Source organism: Callorhinchus milii, unplaced genomic scaffold (genome assembly GCF_018977255.1).
Source record: "Callorhinchus milii isolate IMCB2004 unplaced genomic scaffold, IMCB_Cmil_1.0 Scaffold4, whole genome shotgun sequence".
NCBI classification, from domain to species: Eukaryota; Metazoa; Chordata; class Chondrichthyes; order Chimaeriformes; family Callorhinchidae; genus Callorhinchus; species Callorhinchus milii.
The window spans coordinates 74,814,349-74,831,104 of record NW_024704745.1 but is presented as its reverse complement, the minus strand read 5'-3'; the positions used below and the strand labels follow the sequence as shown (position 1 = coordinate 74,831,104).

Below are 16,756 nucleotides of genomic sequence, written 5' to 3'. Positions count from 1 at the left end.
CCGGAATGTAACAGAAGGCATCCCCTTGCCTGGTCCCCTGAAGACACGACACGTAGAGCAACATTTCACACTTGAGGTGACAGCGAGTAATAGCTCAGAGCTGCTGAACAGAGGAAAAAGTGTTGCAAACCGTTCGGAGATGCAATCTGCTGCTGCCAGTCTACGTGTTCACTCTCTCCTCCTTCACACGGCATAGATGGTCAGAAATTATAAAGAAAGCCCATAAATTCATTCTTAAAGTAACAGTGAGTTAATAATAATCTTTGCAATTGATACATAGCCTTATCATGTCATCGAGATGTCTCCAAGCACTTCGCAGTTATACTGTAAATAGTAGACTGTATTTTGTGAGCGAAACTCAGCAGCCAATTGCACTCAGCAGCATCCCACAAACAGTGAGTGGCCAATTTGACCAATCTGGGAGATTGTTGGCCAAATGTCACCAGGAGAAACTCCCTTCTCTTTTCAAATAATGCCATGGGATCTTTAACATCCACCTGAACAGGCAGACGGGTCCTCAATTTAACGTCTCATCTTGCCTATGTCAGTCTTGACTATGTGAGTCCAAAGTTTCAATGTGGGACTTAAGCCCACCAAGTTCTGACTCCGAGGCAGGGAGTACTTCCAACTGAGCCAAGCTGATACTTCAGTGGAGCAATTCATCATCAACTGAAAGAAGGGAATAGGTATACACATACATAAACGTAATGGTTTAAACGTAACATCAAGGAATACTGATGTTAAAGTCTGCGTGCTATCTTAAATACCTCGATCAAATTGGCAAGTTGTTTCTTTCCATTTCCTCCTAGTATGTCTGTTGGTGTCAACAACAAGTAAGTGCCTTCTAATAATCGAAGCAGGCTGTCAGAATAACACAAAGGAACATATAAATAAGAGGGAGGGGGGTATTTTGTTTGGCAGGAATCTCATTAAAATTGTCGCTCATAAAGGATGAGATGTCATAGCTCGAATCTGCATCTTTTCAATGTTGTGCAGCATTCGTCGATTGATTAATTGATTCATTCGTTCACGTCACTCTCTGCACTGTCTGTACGCAGGAATGATTCAGCGCTGCTCCCTTCACCTTGGGGATGTGACGCACGCTGAAGCTGGTAGCACGGCCTCTCTCTCACCTTTCATCGCCAGGTCTGCTACTTTGAGTGCAGCTTGCGTGGGAGCGACAGCTTGTGTGGTGTCGAGTCCTGGCCATCACTGACACACTCATCGCTTCTGTCTCGCGTCGGAACAAGGAGAAGACAGCACCCCACAGGAAGTGTGACTCATTCCCCAATTAGAGGTGCAACGCGATAATGGGATCCGATCGAGTAATTATATCTCTTCATTCAGGGCATCTCAACAAGTTAGCAACACTGTACAGTGCATTATTTTAGAGGAGAACGTAAAGGAATACTCCTTAAATGGTTTCTGTGGAGGATCAACCACCACCACCCTTCACAATATGCAAGTACAAAACACAAGCACAGTCACTACACTTTACAGTGAATCCTGTGAAGCGCTTTGAGACATCCTCCCGATGTGAAAGGTACTGTATCAAATATGAGGATTATTATTACTCACAATTTAGTTTTTTTTCCACATTCTTGCTGGATTTAAGATTGACAGCGTGAGTTGACAAGCAAACAAGGATTCGAGAATGGGGAACAATGATTGAAGGGAATCTCATGGATTCCTGGGAATTCTGATCGTGTCAGAGCAGAAAACCATGGGTCAGCACAACATACTCCTGGTTACTGAACTTGGAAACCTTATTTGAGCAACTTAATAAGAAATTCCATAAAGTAACCCTGCATTTTACACTCCAGTGATCCTGAATTTGCAGAAAAAAATTGCCAGGTAGAAAGATGGTAACAATTTCAGGCAGGAATACAATCCCATCTAGGTAGACTAACCATCCAATTTCCCACAAAGGTTCTTTCAATGTATCTAGCTCAAAATGTAATAACCCTGAATCCATTCAGGTGACAGGAATGTGTCTGGTTTGAAACCCTCTATAGTTCCTTGTGCCATCATCTGTGTTGGTACAGTAGTTTGTTCCACCCCCTCTTGCTAAAGAAAAATCTCTTGCACTTCCTATTGGTTATTAACATCAACATTCTGAGCTCCAGCTGTCTGAAGCACAATGTATAATTTTCAGAAATTAAATCATTCCTTACATTCGACATAGCACCTTATCATGTTGTCAAAGCACTTCACAGGACACACTGTATAGTGGTGTGATTGTGTGTATTTTGCAAACGTGGCAGCCAACTTGCACATAGCAAAGTCCCACAAACAGCCATGGAGTGAATGACCGATTTTATTTGGAGGATTGCTGGCCGCCAGGACACCGGGATAGAGAAATTCTTTTCTTTTCAATTAGAGGGGAATAGAATATCCTGACACAAAGAATTTATAGAATTAGCTTTGCTAAAGTTTCCTACATTTAATAGGTGAAAATTTTTATTTGTTTCGAGGCTATCTGTGGGACAAATTGACCTTTGCGTTCGCCTGCAAATACATAGTCACTACGCTTCACAGTAATTTTCTCTTTGACCGTGCCTTCAGCTCCCCTCTCGACTCTCTACCCCCTCCTCGCTCCCTCCCTCCCTTCCCTCCCCTCACCCTGACCATTTCCCCCTTGCTCGGGTCCTGACCCAACTGTACAGCGCCTTGGGACGTCCTCTCGACGTGAAAGGCGCTCAATAAATGGAGTCTTGTTGTTATTGTTAATTCCTGTGAAGCGCTTTGAGGTGTCTCGACAACATGACAAGACGCTATATAAATTCAAGGATTATTAATAATAATCCTTGCTTTTGATATAACGCCTTACCAGGTCTTCGAGACATCTCAAAGTGCTTAGTGTTATTGTTACTCTTATTATAAAATAGCAGATGTGGTCAATGTATTGCAACCTTTTTAACAAAAAAATGCTCATTATGTCACTCCTGATGAACCAAGTGATGTGTTTACTAGCACGAGGGTGAAGGATCTGATCACTACCAGATGCCTGTAGCTAGCAGTCACAAGCAGCATTCCACGCTGAGACCAAAAGTTCAAGCGGCCTCTGCCGCTCACTGCACTGCACTGGAAGAGCAGATTTCACCATCGGAGCAATTTACAATAGATGAGAATTCAATCCACTTAAACCAAACCTCTCACGAATTTGTTTTAAATCATGTAAAACCAAGCCATTAAAATACAGTATACATCACATGATTCACATTAGTTGGGACCATACATTTAATTATGTCAAATTTGTTATGGCAAACTTGCATAGAATATAAACTCTTGAACAGACAGATATACGATTTGGGCGATTATATACAGATCAGACCGATGCAGGTTTTACTGTATATGGAATGACCAGTTATAGGTATGTACATACAAAGCTTCATACCACCACATTGGGGGGGTCAGGCTTTCAGGGTATCTGCCCCCACTCTCTGGAACTCCATCGTGGTTTCCCTCCGACTTGCTCCTTCCTTTATCTCATTCAAAGTCCATCTCAAGACTTATCTCTTTGTCCGCACTTTCAGTTACCCTTCTCCTCCCATTCCCTTCAGCTCCCACCCCTAACTCGGGTACCAGGCCAGGACTGTTAAGCACCTTGGGGACATCCTCCCAACATGAAAGGCAATATATAACTAAGTTTGTATTGTATTGTAAAGCAAAAGCTATATTTTCACTGCTCTTTATCCCCGCAGAATTAGCCTTTTAATCACCACTGTGTCGGAATCAAATGATTGAACTCTCAGATCGAAGGTGAGGACCTCAAACAATTATAAACATATGACATTGAAATTACAGCCGTTCTTGGCAAGGCAACCTGTGATGAATAGGAGGATGACGGGTCAACTGTGGTATTGATTTTTATTGCACTTTATGAATAAGTAAGATCATATATCTCACCAGCACAGCAAGCGTGAGCCAAATTCTGCTGCACGGCTAATTATTTTTTATGAGTAAATCAATGTCAGGCTTTCTAGTAATTAAATGTCAATTTCCCCTCCTAGTTTTTTAAAAAATAAGAAATTTGTAAATAAAAATCATGAACGTTTGATTGTTTTATTTATTATCCAATGAGATGAACAGAAAAACAATGTCCAAGATTGCAAACAGTTCAAGAATATGACATATGTGAGACTACACAGGGTGTGCTGAAGCCATATGGTGGGCATGTGTGATGAGAGTAGTGGTCACGCATAGCCTAACACACTGGATGCTATGATAATGTCCTGTAATCTATTGGTCAGAGCACTCGTCTCGCAAGTGAGAGGACCCAAGTGAAACCTTGGTATGTCTCCTTACTCCGCACGTCTCTGTTTACCTAGCAATAAGTAGGAACCTGGTTGGTAGTCGATTGTTGGATCGCTTTCTGGGGTAATAATCCATTCAAAAAATAATAATAATAGTATGGTCACTCAATCCACAACTGTTGTGGGACACTGCTGTGTGCAATTGGTTGCCGCATTTTGCCCACAAAATATACAGTCAATTCACTTTACAGTAATATTCTGTGAAGTGCTTTGAAACATTTAAACAATGTGATAAGGCGCTGTATCAAATGCAAGGATTATTATTAAAATGATAGTCACAAACAAAAGATAACTGTTTGACAGTCCAATTCTCAAATCCAGTAGGAATGTTTTTTTTTCCTCCCACTCAAGCCATTCTGGTTTGACTCTCCATTTTATCATTCTAACAGTTATTAAACTGAATGGTGTCATAATAGACTCAGCCGAGCAAATAAATGACCGATAGCAGTTAATAGCTAAACTCCGTGGACCGGGAAACCTCAAGTCAAGGTTAATCCACTGTCTGTGCATTTTTGGCTGATGTTAGACATAGCAATAGGACTGCTATTGTTACAATGAGCCTTGATGCCTCTGGACTACAAAAGGAAATCACAGCCAGATCCTCGTTTCAAGACACTAATGCATCCAGGCTCATTTGAGAAAATGACCCATGTGGACATAAAAATGTTTAGTTGCTGGGATCTGTGGAACAATTATCCCAGGAGATGCCTTCAGGGGGTGTTGAGGGAAGCAAGAATATAAAATGAGGAGAAATAAGGCCCAAGCTTCACTGATTAACGAATGGCCATCATGAGATCCAACTCTATAAAGTCGATGAATTTTATAATAATAATAATGTGCATGGAGTAAGGAAACTTCCTAAGATTTCACCTGCCCAGGAATCAAATCCAGGTCCTCTCGCTCGTGAGGTAGTGCACTAACAACTAATTTATAGGATTCCACAATTTGCAAATAAAATTACATTCTGTTTTAACATGTCAGGGGGTTCCATTATTTTTCTGATTGTCTTCCTTTTTGCAGGTGCCTCTCTTTTCCTGATCTCGTCCCTCTTCTTGCTAGACTGGAAATCCACAACACTGATTGTCCTCTGATACCCTCCCCAAGTCTATCATTGCTCATGTGTAAGCTTCATCATTGAGTGCCTCAGGTCACTCAACTCTGGAGAGTCATAGCAAAGCCTCACCTCTCCCCTCTGATGCCTCTGGAAATCTATCAGACGCAGATGGGCTGTCAACTTGACCCCAAAGACTGTAAGGTAAACAGCCGCACCTGCTCCCTTCAGGGTTGTGACAGATGTTTTGTTCTGGTGAACTGAGCAGTCGCCCAATGGTCCACCAAATGGTCTACCCAGTTGCATTAATCCATCTGATTTTGACCTCCCTAACCCTGGGTAGGACAGAGTCAATTTAGCCTCCATCTGAGCACTGGTATTCATCCTAGTGAGCAAATTGTCCACAAACTGCAGCTCTATCCACCGCACCATTCGGGATACCAAGTTACTTGCCTATCTGAGGTCACAGGCCTCATTATTTACAAGTAACTTGCTGAACAGCAAAATGTCATAATGGTTCAAAGAGAAGTCGCAAAAATAATAATTTGCTCACTCAATCCACGACTGTTTGTAGGACACTGCTGTGGGCAATTGGTTGCCATGTTTTGCCCACAAAATACAGTTAATTCACTTTACAGTATATTCTGTGAAGCTCTTTGAGACGTCCCAACGATGTGATAAGGTGCTATATCAAATGCAAAGATTATTATTGCTTTGTAGTACGCCTGTTGGAGCCAGTGCGATGAATCCAGCCTATACTTGGCAGAGCAAAAACACAGATGCGACTTTGCATGAATGGATTTGTACGTAAGCGGTTGTTGTACATTTTTGGGGTCAGCCGGGTGTCTGATATATTCACAAACCCATCACCATGCTTAAAAGTACCCAAACCAAATTGAGAATTCCATGCATCCCACCTCCAAATAGAAATCCCCAAATCCCAGAAATAAACTGTTGGAATGGAATGCGGTCTCTCCCTGGAGGGACACATCCTGTTTACCTAATTCCGGAAAGTATTAGACGCAGGTTGGCAACAGCCAAGGGTTGGGGACCCCAGAGTGCGTGTTGGGGTATTGCTGGAGTCTAACCAGCTAACACCGTATAGCTTGCCATTAATAGCACTGTCTGGCAAGCTTTCCCGCTTTATCCAGCTAGGACGACCCAGCCCAATAGGGCTTTGGCTTACAGGGTTAACAGGAGCTGAGTGGGATGACTCCCTATCCCCAGTGACTGGTCTACCCTTCCAGGTCCTGCTGATGAGCCAGGCTGGCTGTCTTTTTTGACAGACCTGACTGACAGAGGAAGATCAATGATGCAAACAGCGCACTGCCAGCCTGAACCAGTGGACGGACCGGGCACTCAGCTCACCAGGAAAAGACATCTGTCCCCACCACTGGTGGGACCATTTGTCTATCCTACATTGTCTGCGGGCAACTTGACAATCCATCTGCTTCAGACAGATCTCCAGAGACCTGTTCATTTGCATTGCAGTGTGGCCACCAAAGGTGTGCCTGATGACAGTAGGAGTGATAGGAAACAAGCATAACATTACACCCAACTTTCATTCCGTCTATCACGTGTCACTCACGAATGTCAAACGAAACGCCATTATAAATGCACAGCACAAAGGTCACTAGACTTGGTGACCGGTTTGTGATAGATCTCAATGTTACTTGCTTCCCTCACGCGTGGCATAAACAGAATACATGATGAAGATTCGTATAGCAGTGTTTATGACCCATTTATGAGAGGTATTTTCAAATCTTAGCAACACTTAGAACAAGTTGCAGTTATACAGTGCCTTTCACGCTGGTAGGATGTCCCAAAATGCTTCACATAACAGCCTGGGAGCCGAGTAAGGTAATAATAATAATTATTATTGTTATTATCATTATTATAAATAATAATAAAGGCAAGAAAGGGCAGCCAAAAGCTGTCAAAAAGCTAAGCCTTATAAAAACCTTGTTAGAAAATCTTTCGCAAGGCACTGACCATATCTCACTAATTTTTCTGATTGTTATTATTATTTATGTTTTCTTGTGAAAAACAATTGAGAGAATAAACCATGGTGGATACTGGTGAGTGGTTCCATATTATTCTGATTAGCTTTCAGTAAATCATTGAGTTTTACATATTTCCCGTTTTTCCCATAGATCGAGATTTCCATTAATAATGGACAGTTCCCAGATATAGTGACAAAGTGATTCACCTCAACCTCCAACAAGGTATCTGTGGACCCACAGTCACGGCAATACAATATAATAACCATCCAAGAAACAAAATATACAAGAAATAGGGTTCCGTGTACACTCTTCCAAAAATATATAAATACTCGAAAGGTACTGTAGTTCTGTATGGAATAAGCTGAAACTAAATACATTGCCCGCCTCCGCCACTCCTTCTTCCCTCAGGCTGCCGAGACCCTCATCGACACCTTCATTACGTCCAGGCTTGACATTGCTAACTCCCTGCTCGCCGGACTTCCCAACTCTTCCCTCCACAAGCTGCTGATCATTTAGAACTCTGCAGTGTCCTCTCCCACACCAAGCTCTGTGACTCCATCACCCCCACCCTTGCCCGACTCCCTAGCCCCCAGAGGATTGAGTTCAAAGTTCCCACCCTCACCTTTAAAGTCCTCCATGGTCTTGCTTCTCCCTATCTCTGCGATCTACTAAAACCTTACCAAACTGTCCGTTCCCTCTGCTCGGCGGGCACTGGTCTGCTCCATCCTCTGCCCTGCCCGCTTCGCCATCGGAGGTTGTTTCAGTCCCACCCTCTGCAACTGCATCCCACAGCCCCTCTGTCTCGCTACCTCCCTCGCCTCCTTCAAAGCCTGTCTTAAGAACTTCCTCTTCAACCTTATCTTTGGCCATCATCCCACCTCTACACCCCTTGCCCTCTACCTTCTTTGACTCAGGCTAACAGCTCGGGTACAAACCTTTCACTGTCCAGCACCTTGGGACATCCTCTCGACATGAAAGGTGCTATATAAATGCAAGTGTTGTAGTTGGTGTTGTTTTCAAAAAGGGAAGATTTTAGAGCTTCATCTCCAAGAGCTGTGAATTGCAACACCTTTGACCCATTTATGAGGGCCATTTTCCTCATCAATAGTATGTGTCAGCCAGGCTCAGTTGGTAGAATTCCTCCCGGTGTCCAGGCCAACAATCTCTCAGATAAAATGAATCATTCACTTCATATCTGTCTGGGGGACATTGCTGTGTGCAAATTCCGTGTTCGCCTATTAAAATACTGTACGCAGTCACTACACCTTATAGTAAATCCTGTAAAACTCTTTGAGAAGAAGTGGTGATCTGAAAGGTGCTACATCAAATGTGGGGATTATGTGATTTTTTTTAAAACTTATCACTGGCCCATATGCTTTCAGATTAATTACTGATCCACAAACACGTCCTATGCAAATGAAACATTCTTTTCATAAAATATTTTTATCCAGCAGACAATATACAATATGCATGGGTTGAAATACAGTAGTAACTGAGCTGGTAGCCTCTTTAAGAGAATTCAATGTGATTATTGACTACCATATCACACTCACTCTTAAATCCTCTGAACAGTTTGAAAAGATAAGTCTCTGCATACAAGCTAAACAGTAAATAAAACCAAGCAGCTAATCTGAAGCTGTTAGTAACTATATAGTGACGATGAACATTCACCCTGTGAAAAGAACATGATTAAAGAGGGAGTGTGCTCTAATGACGAAAAGATAGTCCAATTATCTGAGGCTTAGGAACTTCCATATCTAAAGCCCACATTTAATACCTTAATTATATAATAATAATCCTTGCATTTGTTGCAGCACCTTATCACTTCTTTGAGATGTATCAAAGCCCTTCGTGGAATATACGATAAAGAGTGTTTTGTGGGTGAAACATGGCAGCCAATTTAATAACTTTAATTAAATAACTTTAATGTAATAACTTGAAGTTGTTAATACAATAAATAGGGTCTGCACCTATTTATGAAAATAATACATTGGATGGAAATGCAAAAAACTAATGGCCCAGCCATCTTTAAATCCCACCTAAAGTCCTACCTCTTTGACCATGTACTTGGTCACCTCCCTCGCTCTCTCCCTCACTCAGTCTCTAATCCTACCTTGCTTGAAGGGTCCTATATTAAATGCAAGTTGTTGTTGCCACCCCCCTCACTGAGTTCTGCTTCTAATGCACTTTTCAAATGGCCCCATTAAAGTTCCAAACACTAATCTAGTACCTCTGCATAAACAACCACATTGGCTATCACGTATTAATTTGGCAGCCATACCAATCCAGTCTCTTTCTCCCCACTCCTTTTTTTTAAGTAATGAGAGGCACACAAAACTGATCCAGATTCTACCTACTACAATAAATTCCTGATAATTCATCACACCAAGGGCTTGGTGAGTTAGGCATATGTATAAATACATAAATAAATGCGGCTGGGATATTGACGGCATGATGATTTTAGTGGTAGTGACAAGTTAAGAAAAGGTCAAGTTATCAGGCGTTTTCTGCAGTAATTACGAAATCACTCATTATTAAACCAGTACACTTGTAATAATCAAGGGAAACTTTTTTAAAAAGACTTTGACACATTCCCTGTGGATTTACAATTTCAGTTTCGCAGTGAAGCGAAATTTGCATCCCTTTATGACTGTAGTTGATAGAATCCAAGAATCTTATGACAAGAAATGAAGTAATTCGGCCCATTTTGCCTGTACCCGCTCTTTGAAAGAACTAACCAACTAGTCCCACTCCCCCGCTCTTACCCCATAGCCCTATCAAGGACCTATCCAATTCCCGTTTGAAAGCTACAATCAAATCTGATTCCACCAACTTTTCAGGCAGTGTGTTCCAGACCGTAACAACACTCTGGATAATTCTGGTGCATTGTATCACATCTTGTGCCTTTCAACATTCCTTCAATGTTCTGGCCATGGAGATGTACTGTCCCAAATAGCAGAGTGCCAGATGCGCTCATTCTCCTCCCTGGGTTCATTCAATAATAATGTAGTCACCCAAACCATGACCGTTTGTGAGACACTGCTGCACATTTCGCCCACAAAGTATACAATCAATTCACTTTACAGTACATTCTGAGACATCTCAAAGAGATGATAAGGCGCTATATCAGATGTAAGGATTATTATAATTCCCTCCTCCCATCCATCCTAATCCCAATTCCCTGCTTTCACTATATCTACTACTCTATTGCTCTGCGTGTCACTGAACAATACTTTTAAAAATCATAGGTTTCACACAGGGAGCCAGAGAGTAAAACACCGATAACATGAGAGGGTGAATGAATGAACTAGATCTTTTTTCAATATCCTGGCTGGGGAAAATGATCCTGATGGTAGAATCATGCAGAAACGATCTGAATGTGAAACAGACTTAGCTCCAGTCCACTGGAGGGTGCCAAACACCCTGACACCTGATACAAAAAGCCACTTGAGAAGCTTAGGTCTATCTATAAGCAAAGCAAGTCCTCTGCAAATACACACCAAAGCGCTCTCTGAGGTAAAGGCTGGCTAAACGCCTTTCATGAAAAAAACATTTAGTTGTGAACATAAACACACACTTGTAATAGACTTTAAATGACTCAGATGGGCGGACCAAAGTCAATACAGCTCTCAAGCCTGTTTGATGTGCTTTAAAAACCAAAGCAGAGTTTGAGGTTATCTCAAAAGCAAATTAGATTGAAATCTGAGCATTTTCTGCTGCCGTCTGGCTCTGCAATGATACAGATACACGTTCCTTCTCAATTTGGTCCAGCTCATTCATGAACTTAACCTTTTGGTGAGGATGGGGGGATTTAGAGAGAGGAGCACTTTGCACATAGATCAATAGTTTGCAAACAAAACACAAGTTCACAAAGGGGGTGGTGTGTGGAGTAAGAGAAACACAGCCAACAGAGCCTGGGAAGCGAGAGCCTGTCTATAGGTTATTCTGGTGATTGGAGGTGGGTAACTTTTGGGGGGATAAAGTAATTTTGGGGGGTGGCGAAATAGTATTATATTTCGGGAGAAAGAAAGGTATACTTTTTGGGGGAAAGAAAAGTCCAACCCATCCAAGAAAAATGAATTTCCACACCTCCCCCCACCCCTCAAAAAAAAAGTCCCCTTTAAAGGGGAACAGAGGACTGATTCGAGATCTCAGTTTGCCTCAGTAAAGCAGGTACCTGAACCAATCCAATGTGCTGCAACATTCCCATGGCTTCTTTCCTTGATTTTTGCACCAAAATCCCTTCAACAAACACACTCAGTAAAATACAGTGGACCTGTATAGCTTTCTTTGCTTCCAAACTAATACTGGACACAGATACACAAGGTACACAACCACAATGCTCTCTCGTTTGTGGAAGGAAAAGGAGGATTGAGGGGGTGGAAAGGGGTGTTGGAAGTCAACCAGTTCTTCATCAGCCTGACTATAAACAGAGACACTTGTGTGATGATTAGTGCTCTCATACTGTGCTATATGCACAGTATATAGCCTTCGAGAATACATTGCAAGCCCCCAACACCTCCCCAAAATAGTTATTATTTTATTGTTGCATTTAATTTTGGGGCCATAAATGTCATTTGTATTCGATTGCATTAAATTTATTAGGTTTATTATTTTAATTCGATTGAATTTATTAGTGCTCGTTTGTGTCGTCAGAAACTGAGAACAGTTCAAACCTCCATTTCATCAATTCATCACAATTCGTGAATTGTACAGAATTCAAACAGTTTTATTGCCACTAAATATATCCTTTTTATCTCTCTCTCTCTCTAACACATTCGCTCCATCTAATTTTACTGGAGTGAGTGCCCTAATCGATCTTGTTTGACCATATTGGGCAAAAGATGACACAGATTTATCCCCTTTCCCCCCAAAAAAAAATCTTTCTCAATTTCTGCTAACCAGATGCAAAGAGAACAAAATCCGAACTCGTGCGAAATTTAGTGCAAATAATAAATACTCTGTGCATTTGATATATTATAACGCGCCTTTCACATCTGGATTAAGTCTCAAAGCCCTTCACAGGAATGGTCAGATCTGCCTTAACAATCGACAAAATCCCATGGCAAAACATGTTTTTTTTTGGGGGGATGGGGGCGGTTGCAATTTATTTATTTTATTTACACACACACAAGCAAAAAAAGTTGTTTTTTGTAATCATATATATATATATATATATACATATATAGATGGATAGATAGATACACACACAGGGAGGGAGAAAATAAACAATTCCAGGAAGGGACTTGTTTTGGGGATGGATGAAAGTGGTCATTACAGAAAATATTGCTCAGGCTGTTGTGTTTTCTCGTTTCCAAAAATATATGTTGAGTAACAAACAGTAGCTGCTTATTCTTTCACCAGATCTGCTTTCCCACTTAACCCTCTTGGCGCACAGTACTGTGTTTCTCAGACACTGGGATATATATACTGTGTATATATATATTATATATATGTGCGTGTGTGTGGATGTGGTCAGAGAGCAGACAGGGGATCAGATCAGTACAGACATTTGGGAGCCCCCAACTGCTTTGCATTGCCCTTAATTCAAAACCAACCACAATTACAAGACGCCAACTCTACAGCTGAAACATGTAACCTCAATACTGCAGATCAACAGCCTGTAATACTGTAACTTTAATACTGTCATTTAATGTCCTCGCACACGCGTGCACACTCACACAGATACACGCTCACACACAGGTACACACTCACACAGATACACACTCACACACAGGTGCACACTCACACAGATACACACACACACAGGTGCACACTCACACAGGTGCACACACACACAGGTGCACACTCACACAGATACACACTCACACACAGGTACACACACACAGGTACACACTCACACAGGTACACACTCACACAGGTACAACTCACACACAGGTGCACACTCACACACAGGTGCACACTCACACATACACACTCACCCACAGGTACACACCCACCCATACACACTCACAGACAGGTACACATTCACACACACTCACACACCCATACACACTCACACGCACCGGGTACACACTCACACACACCGGGTACACACTCACACACCGGGTACACACTCACACACCGGGTACACACTCACACACCGGGTACACACTCACACACCCATACGCACTCACACACCCATGCACAGAATTACATGTGGAATGGGGAAAGCAGTTATATATACATTAAAAAAATCTGTGATTTTTTTTTAAAAAAATCAATGAAAGTAAACCAATGGAATATGAAAATGACCAAGAACAGGGCCAAAAAAAATAGATGGGTTAAACAGGTATATACACTCACACACACACACACACACACACACAGACACACACATACCACATAAAGAATAACATTGGTACGAGTATAATTTGTTAAAGGTTTAGATTGGGAGAGCAACTCTGAGTCTCTCTCTCTATCTCTCTCTCTCTCTCTCTCTCCACAGCCTCTCTCGTTGCATTAGCTCAACACAGCAGTTAGTTGGTCAGTCACTTAATACAGTGGAGAGAGACAGACACAGTTGAGACAGACACTGACATAGTAATATAGAATGAAGTGTGTTCTGTGTGCCCACCATCACACCTGGTCTCTTCACCTGGTTCGACATCAAGGGCACAAGCAGAGAGCCAGTCCAACAAGTCCCCCCAATGCTGTGTGTCCTTCCAAATACTTTTGTGCTTAAACATCCACGTTGTAAAGTCGAAACCAGCTTTACCCCCACACTCCCTACTCCCAAATTCTCTTCCAAGGTGCAAAATTGCAACCCTCACACGAATGGACCAGTTTCTGCACTGATACGTGATATACATTGGACCCTGTGAGTTGCATTTGGGTAACAGGGTTTTGCAGTGGAGTCTTTTTAAAGAGAGAGAGAGAGAGAGAGAGGTGGGAGGGGGGGAATGCAGAAGAAAATGAAATAACAACATGCAAGAGATTAATACACTTTTGCAACAGCCTCTGACAGACAGTCAGACAACACATAGTTTTAAGTCGTACCAAACCTAACTGAGCCCTTGTCCTTCAACATCTTAACTCGAGTGACCAATGGTTGGGACATAAGTCGTGCAAAACACTGCGAGACATCAACACGATTGATGGGAAATGAACCAGAAGTTTGGGTTTATGTGATGTGGTGTTATGTTGTGCAGAGCGGCGCTGTGAGTTACTGAAACATCCTTCACTGAGAGCTGCTCTGCTTCTGGCAACTCACTGAGCACTCAGCCCACCCCACCAGACCCCACCACAGCCCACCCCAGCCCAGCTCAGCCCACCCCAGCCCAGCTCAGCCCACCCCAGCCCAGCTCAGCCCACCCCACCCCAGCCCAGCTCAGCCCACCCCACCCCAGCTCAGCCCACCCCACCCCAGCCCAGCTCAGCCCACCCCAGCCCAGCTCAGCCCACCCCAGCCCAGCCCACCCCAGCCCACCCCAGCCCACCCCACCCCAGCTCAGCCCACCCCAGCCCAGACCCCACCAGACCCCACCCCAGCCCACCCCAGCTCATCCCAGCCCACCCCACCCCAGCTCACCCCACCCCAGCCCACCACAGCCCAGCCCAGCTCACCCCAGCTCAGCCCAGCCCAGCTCAGCTTACCTCAGCCCACCCCACCCCAGCCCAGCTCACCCCACCCCAGCCCAGCTCACCCCACCCCACCCCAGCTCAGCCCAGCCCACCCCAGCCCAGCCCACCCCAGCTCAGCCCAGCCCACCCCAGCCCAGCTCACCCCACCCCAGCTCAGCCCACCCCAGCCCAGCTCAGCTCACCGCAGCCCACCCCAGCTCACCCCAGCCCACCCCAGCCCAGCCCACCCCAGCTCAGCCCACCCCACCCCAGCTCACCCCAGCCCAGCCCACCCCAGCTCACCCCAGCCACCCCAGCCCAGCCCAGCCCACCCCAGCTCACCCCACCCCAGCCCACCCCACCCCACCCCAGCCCACCCCAGCTCACCCCACCCCAGCCCAGCTCAGCCCACCCCAGCCCACCCCAGCCCAGCTCACCCCAGCCCAGCTCACCCCAGCCCAGCCCACCCCAGCTCACCCCACCCCAGCCCAGCTCACCCCAGCCCAGCTCACCCCACCCCAGCTCACCCCAGCCCACCCCAGCCCAGCCCAGCTCACCCCACCCCAGCCCACCCCAGCTCAGCCCACCCCAGCCCACCCCAGCTCAGCCCAGCTCAGCCCACCCCAGCCCAGCTCACCCCAGCCCACCCCAGCCCAGCTCACCCCACCCCAGCCCAGCTCACCCCAGCCCAGCTCAGCTCAGCCCAGCTCAGCCCGCGGGTCTGTGTGTGTGTGTGACTGACTCTCTGTGTCTAAGTGTGTGTGTGTCTGTATGTCAGAGTGCGTGTGTGTGAGTGTCTGTGTCTGTGTGTTTAAGTGTGTGAGTGTCTGTCTGTGTGAGTGTGTGAGTCTGTGTGTCTGTCTGTGTGTGTCTGTGTGAGTGAGTGTCTGTGTGTGAGTGTCTGTGTGTGAGTGTGTGAGTCTGCGAGTGAGTGAGTGTGAGTCTGTGTGTGAGTGTCTGTGTGTGAGTGAGTGTCTGTGTGAGAGTGAGTGTGTGAGAGTCTGTGTGTGAGTGCGAATGTCTGTGAGTGAGTCTGTGCGAGTGAGTGAGTGAGTGAGTGAGTGACTCTGTGTGTGAGTGTGTGAGAGAGAGAGAGAGAGTGAGTGTGAGAGAGTGAGTGTGAGAGTGAGTGAGAGCGATGGTTTCCGATCTACCTGGAAGGTCCTGACCAGGGCTGAGAGCCGAGTGATGTGTAAGCTCAGGCAGCGGGACGTGCATCTGGCAATGGAGATGCTGTCGATGGGGAGAGCCTCCTCTGACCTGCGGGCAGCCCAGCCCACCCCCACACTAATCCACACCAGCACCAGCACCCGGGCAGTCAGGGGCATGGTCACAGGGACAGGTCCTCTCCCGTGTGGGGCTGGTTCGTCCTGGATGCAATCTGTGCTCTCTCCCTCTCTCTCTCTCTCTCTCCTTCTATCTCACTCACTCACTTCTTTCTCTCTCTCTCTCTCTCTCCTTCTATCTCACTCACTCACTTCTTTCTCTCTCTCTCTCTCCTCCCCCCACCCACCCCAGAGCTGGAGTCAAAACTGGTGCCACCACCTCCCAGAGGCGGTGCCAATGACTATTGGTTCATCTCTGTTTGATTGATAGCCAGGAGGCAGGGTCTATCTTACTAGATGCCCCTCCTCTTTCCCTCCCCCCCCCCCACCCACCCACCCTTTCCCCCCACTTTCCCTTAAACCCCCCCTTTCATTCCCCCACCCACCATCACGCACCCACCCACCCACCCTCCCACCCACCACGCACACAAACGCAGGTCCAAAAATCGAGGAACTTAAATAAATGCGAAACAGACTGCGACTCAGGGGATCGCTTAC

At 45.0% G+C, this 16,756-nt stretch overlaps 1 protein-coding gene across 1 annotated transcript in view; it reads right to left on the bottom strand.

The window, feature by feature from the left end:
• Positions 1-16,345, bottom strand: part of LOC103177234 (anosmin-1) — a 115,005-nt gene extending 98,660 nt beyond the window's left edge. The window contains exon 1 of the mRNA XM_042334688.1: positions 16,088-16,345. Within this exon, the coding sequence (XP_042190622.1) occupies positions 16,088-16,261 (174 nt within the window). The 5' untranslated portion in view covers positions 16,262-16,345. The remainder of the gene's footprint in view (positions 1-16,087) is intronic.
• Positions 16,346-16,756: the final 411 nt, after the last annotated feature.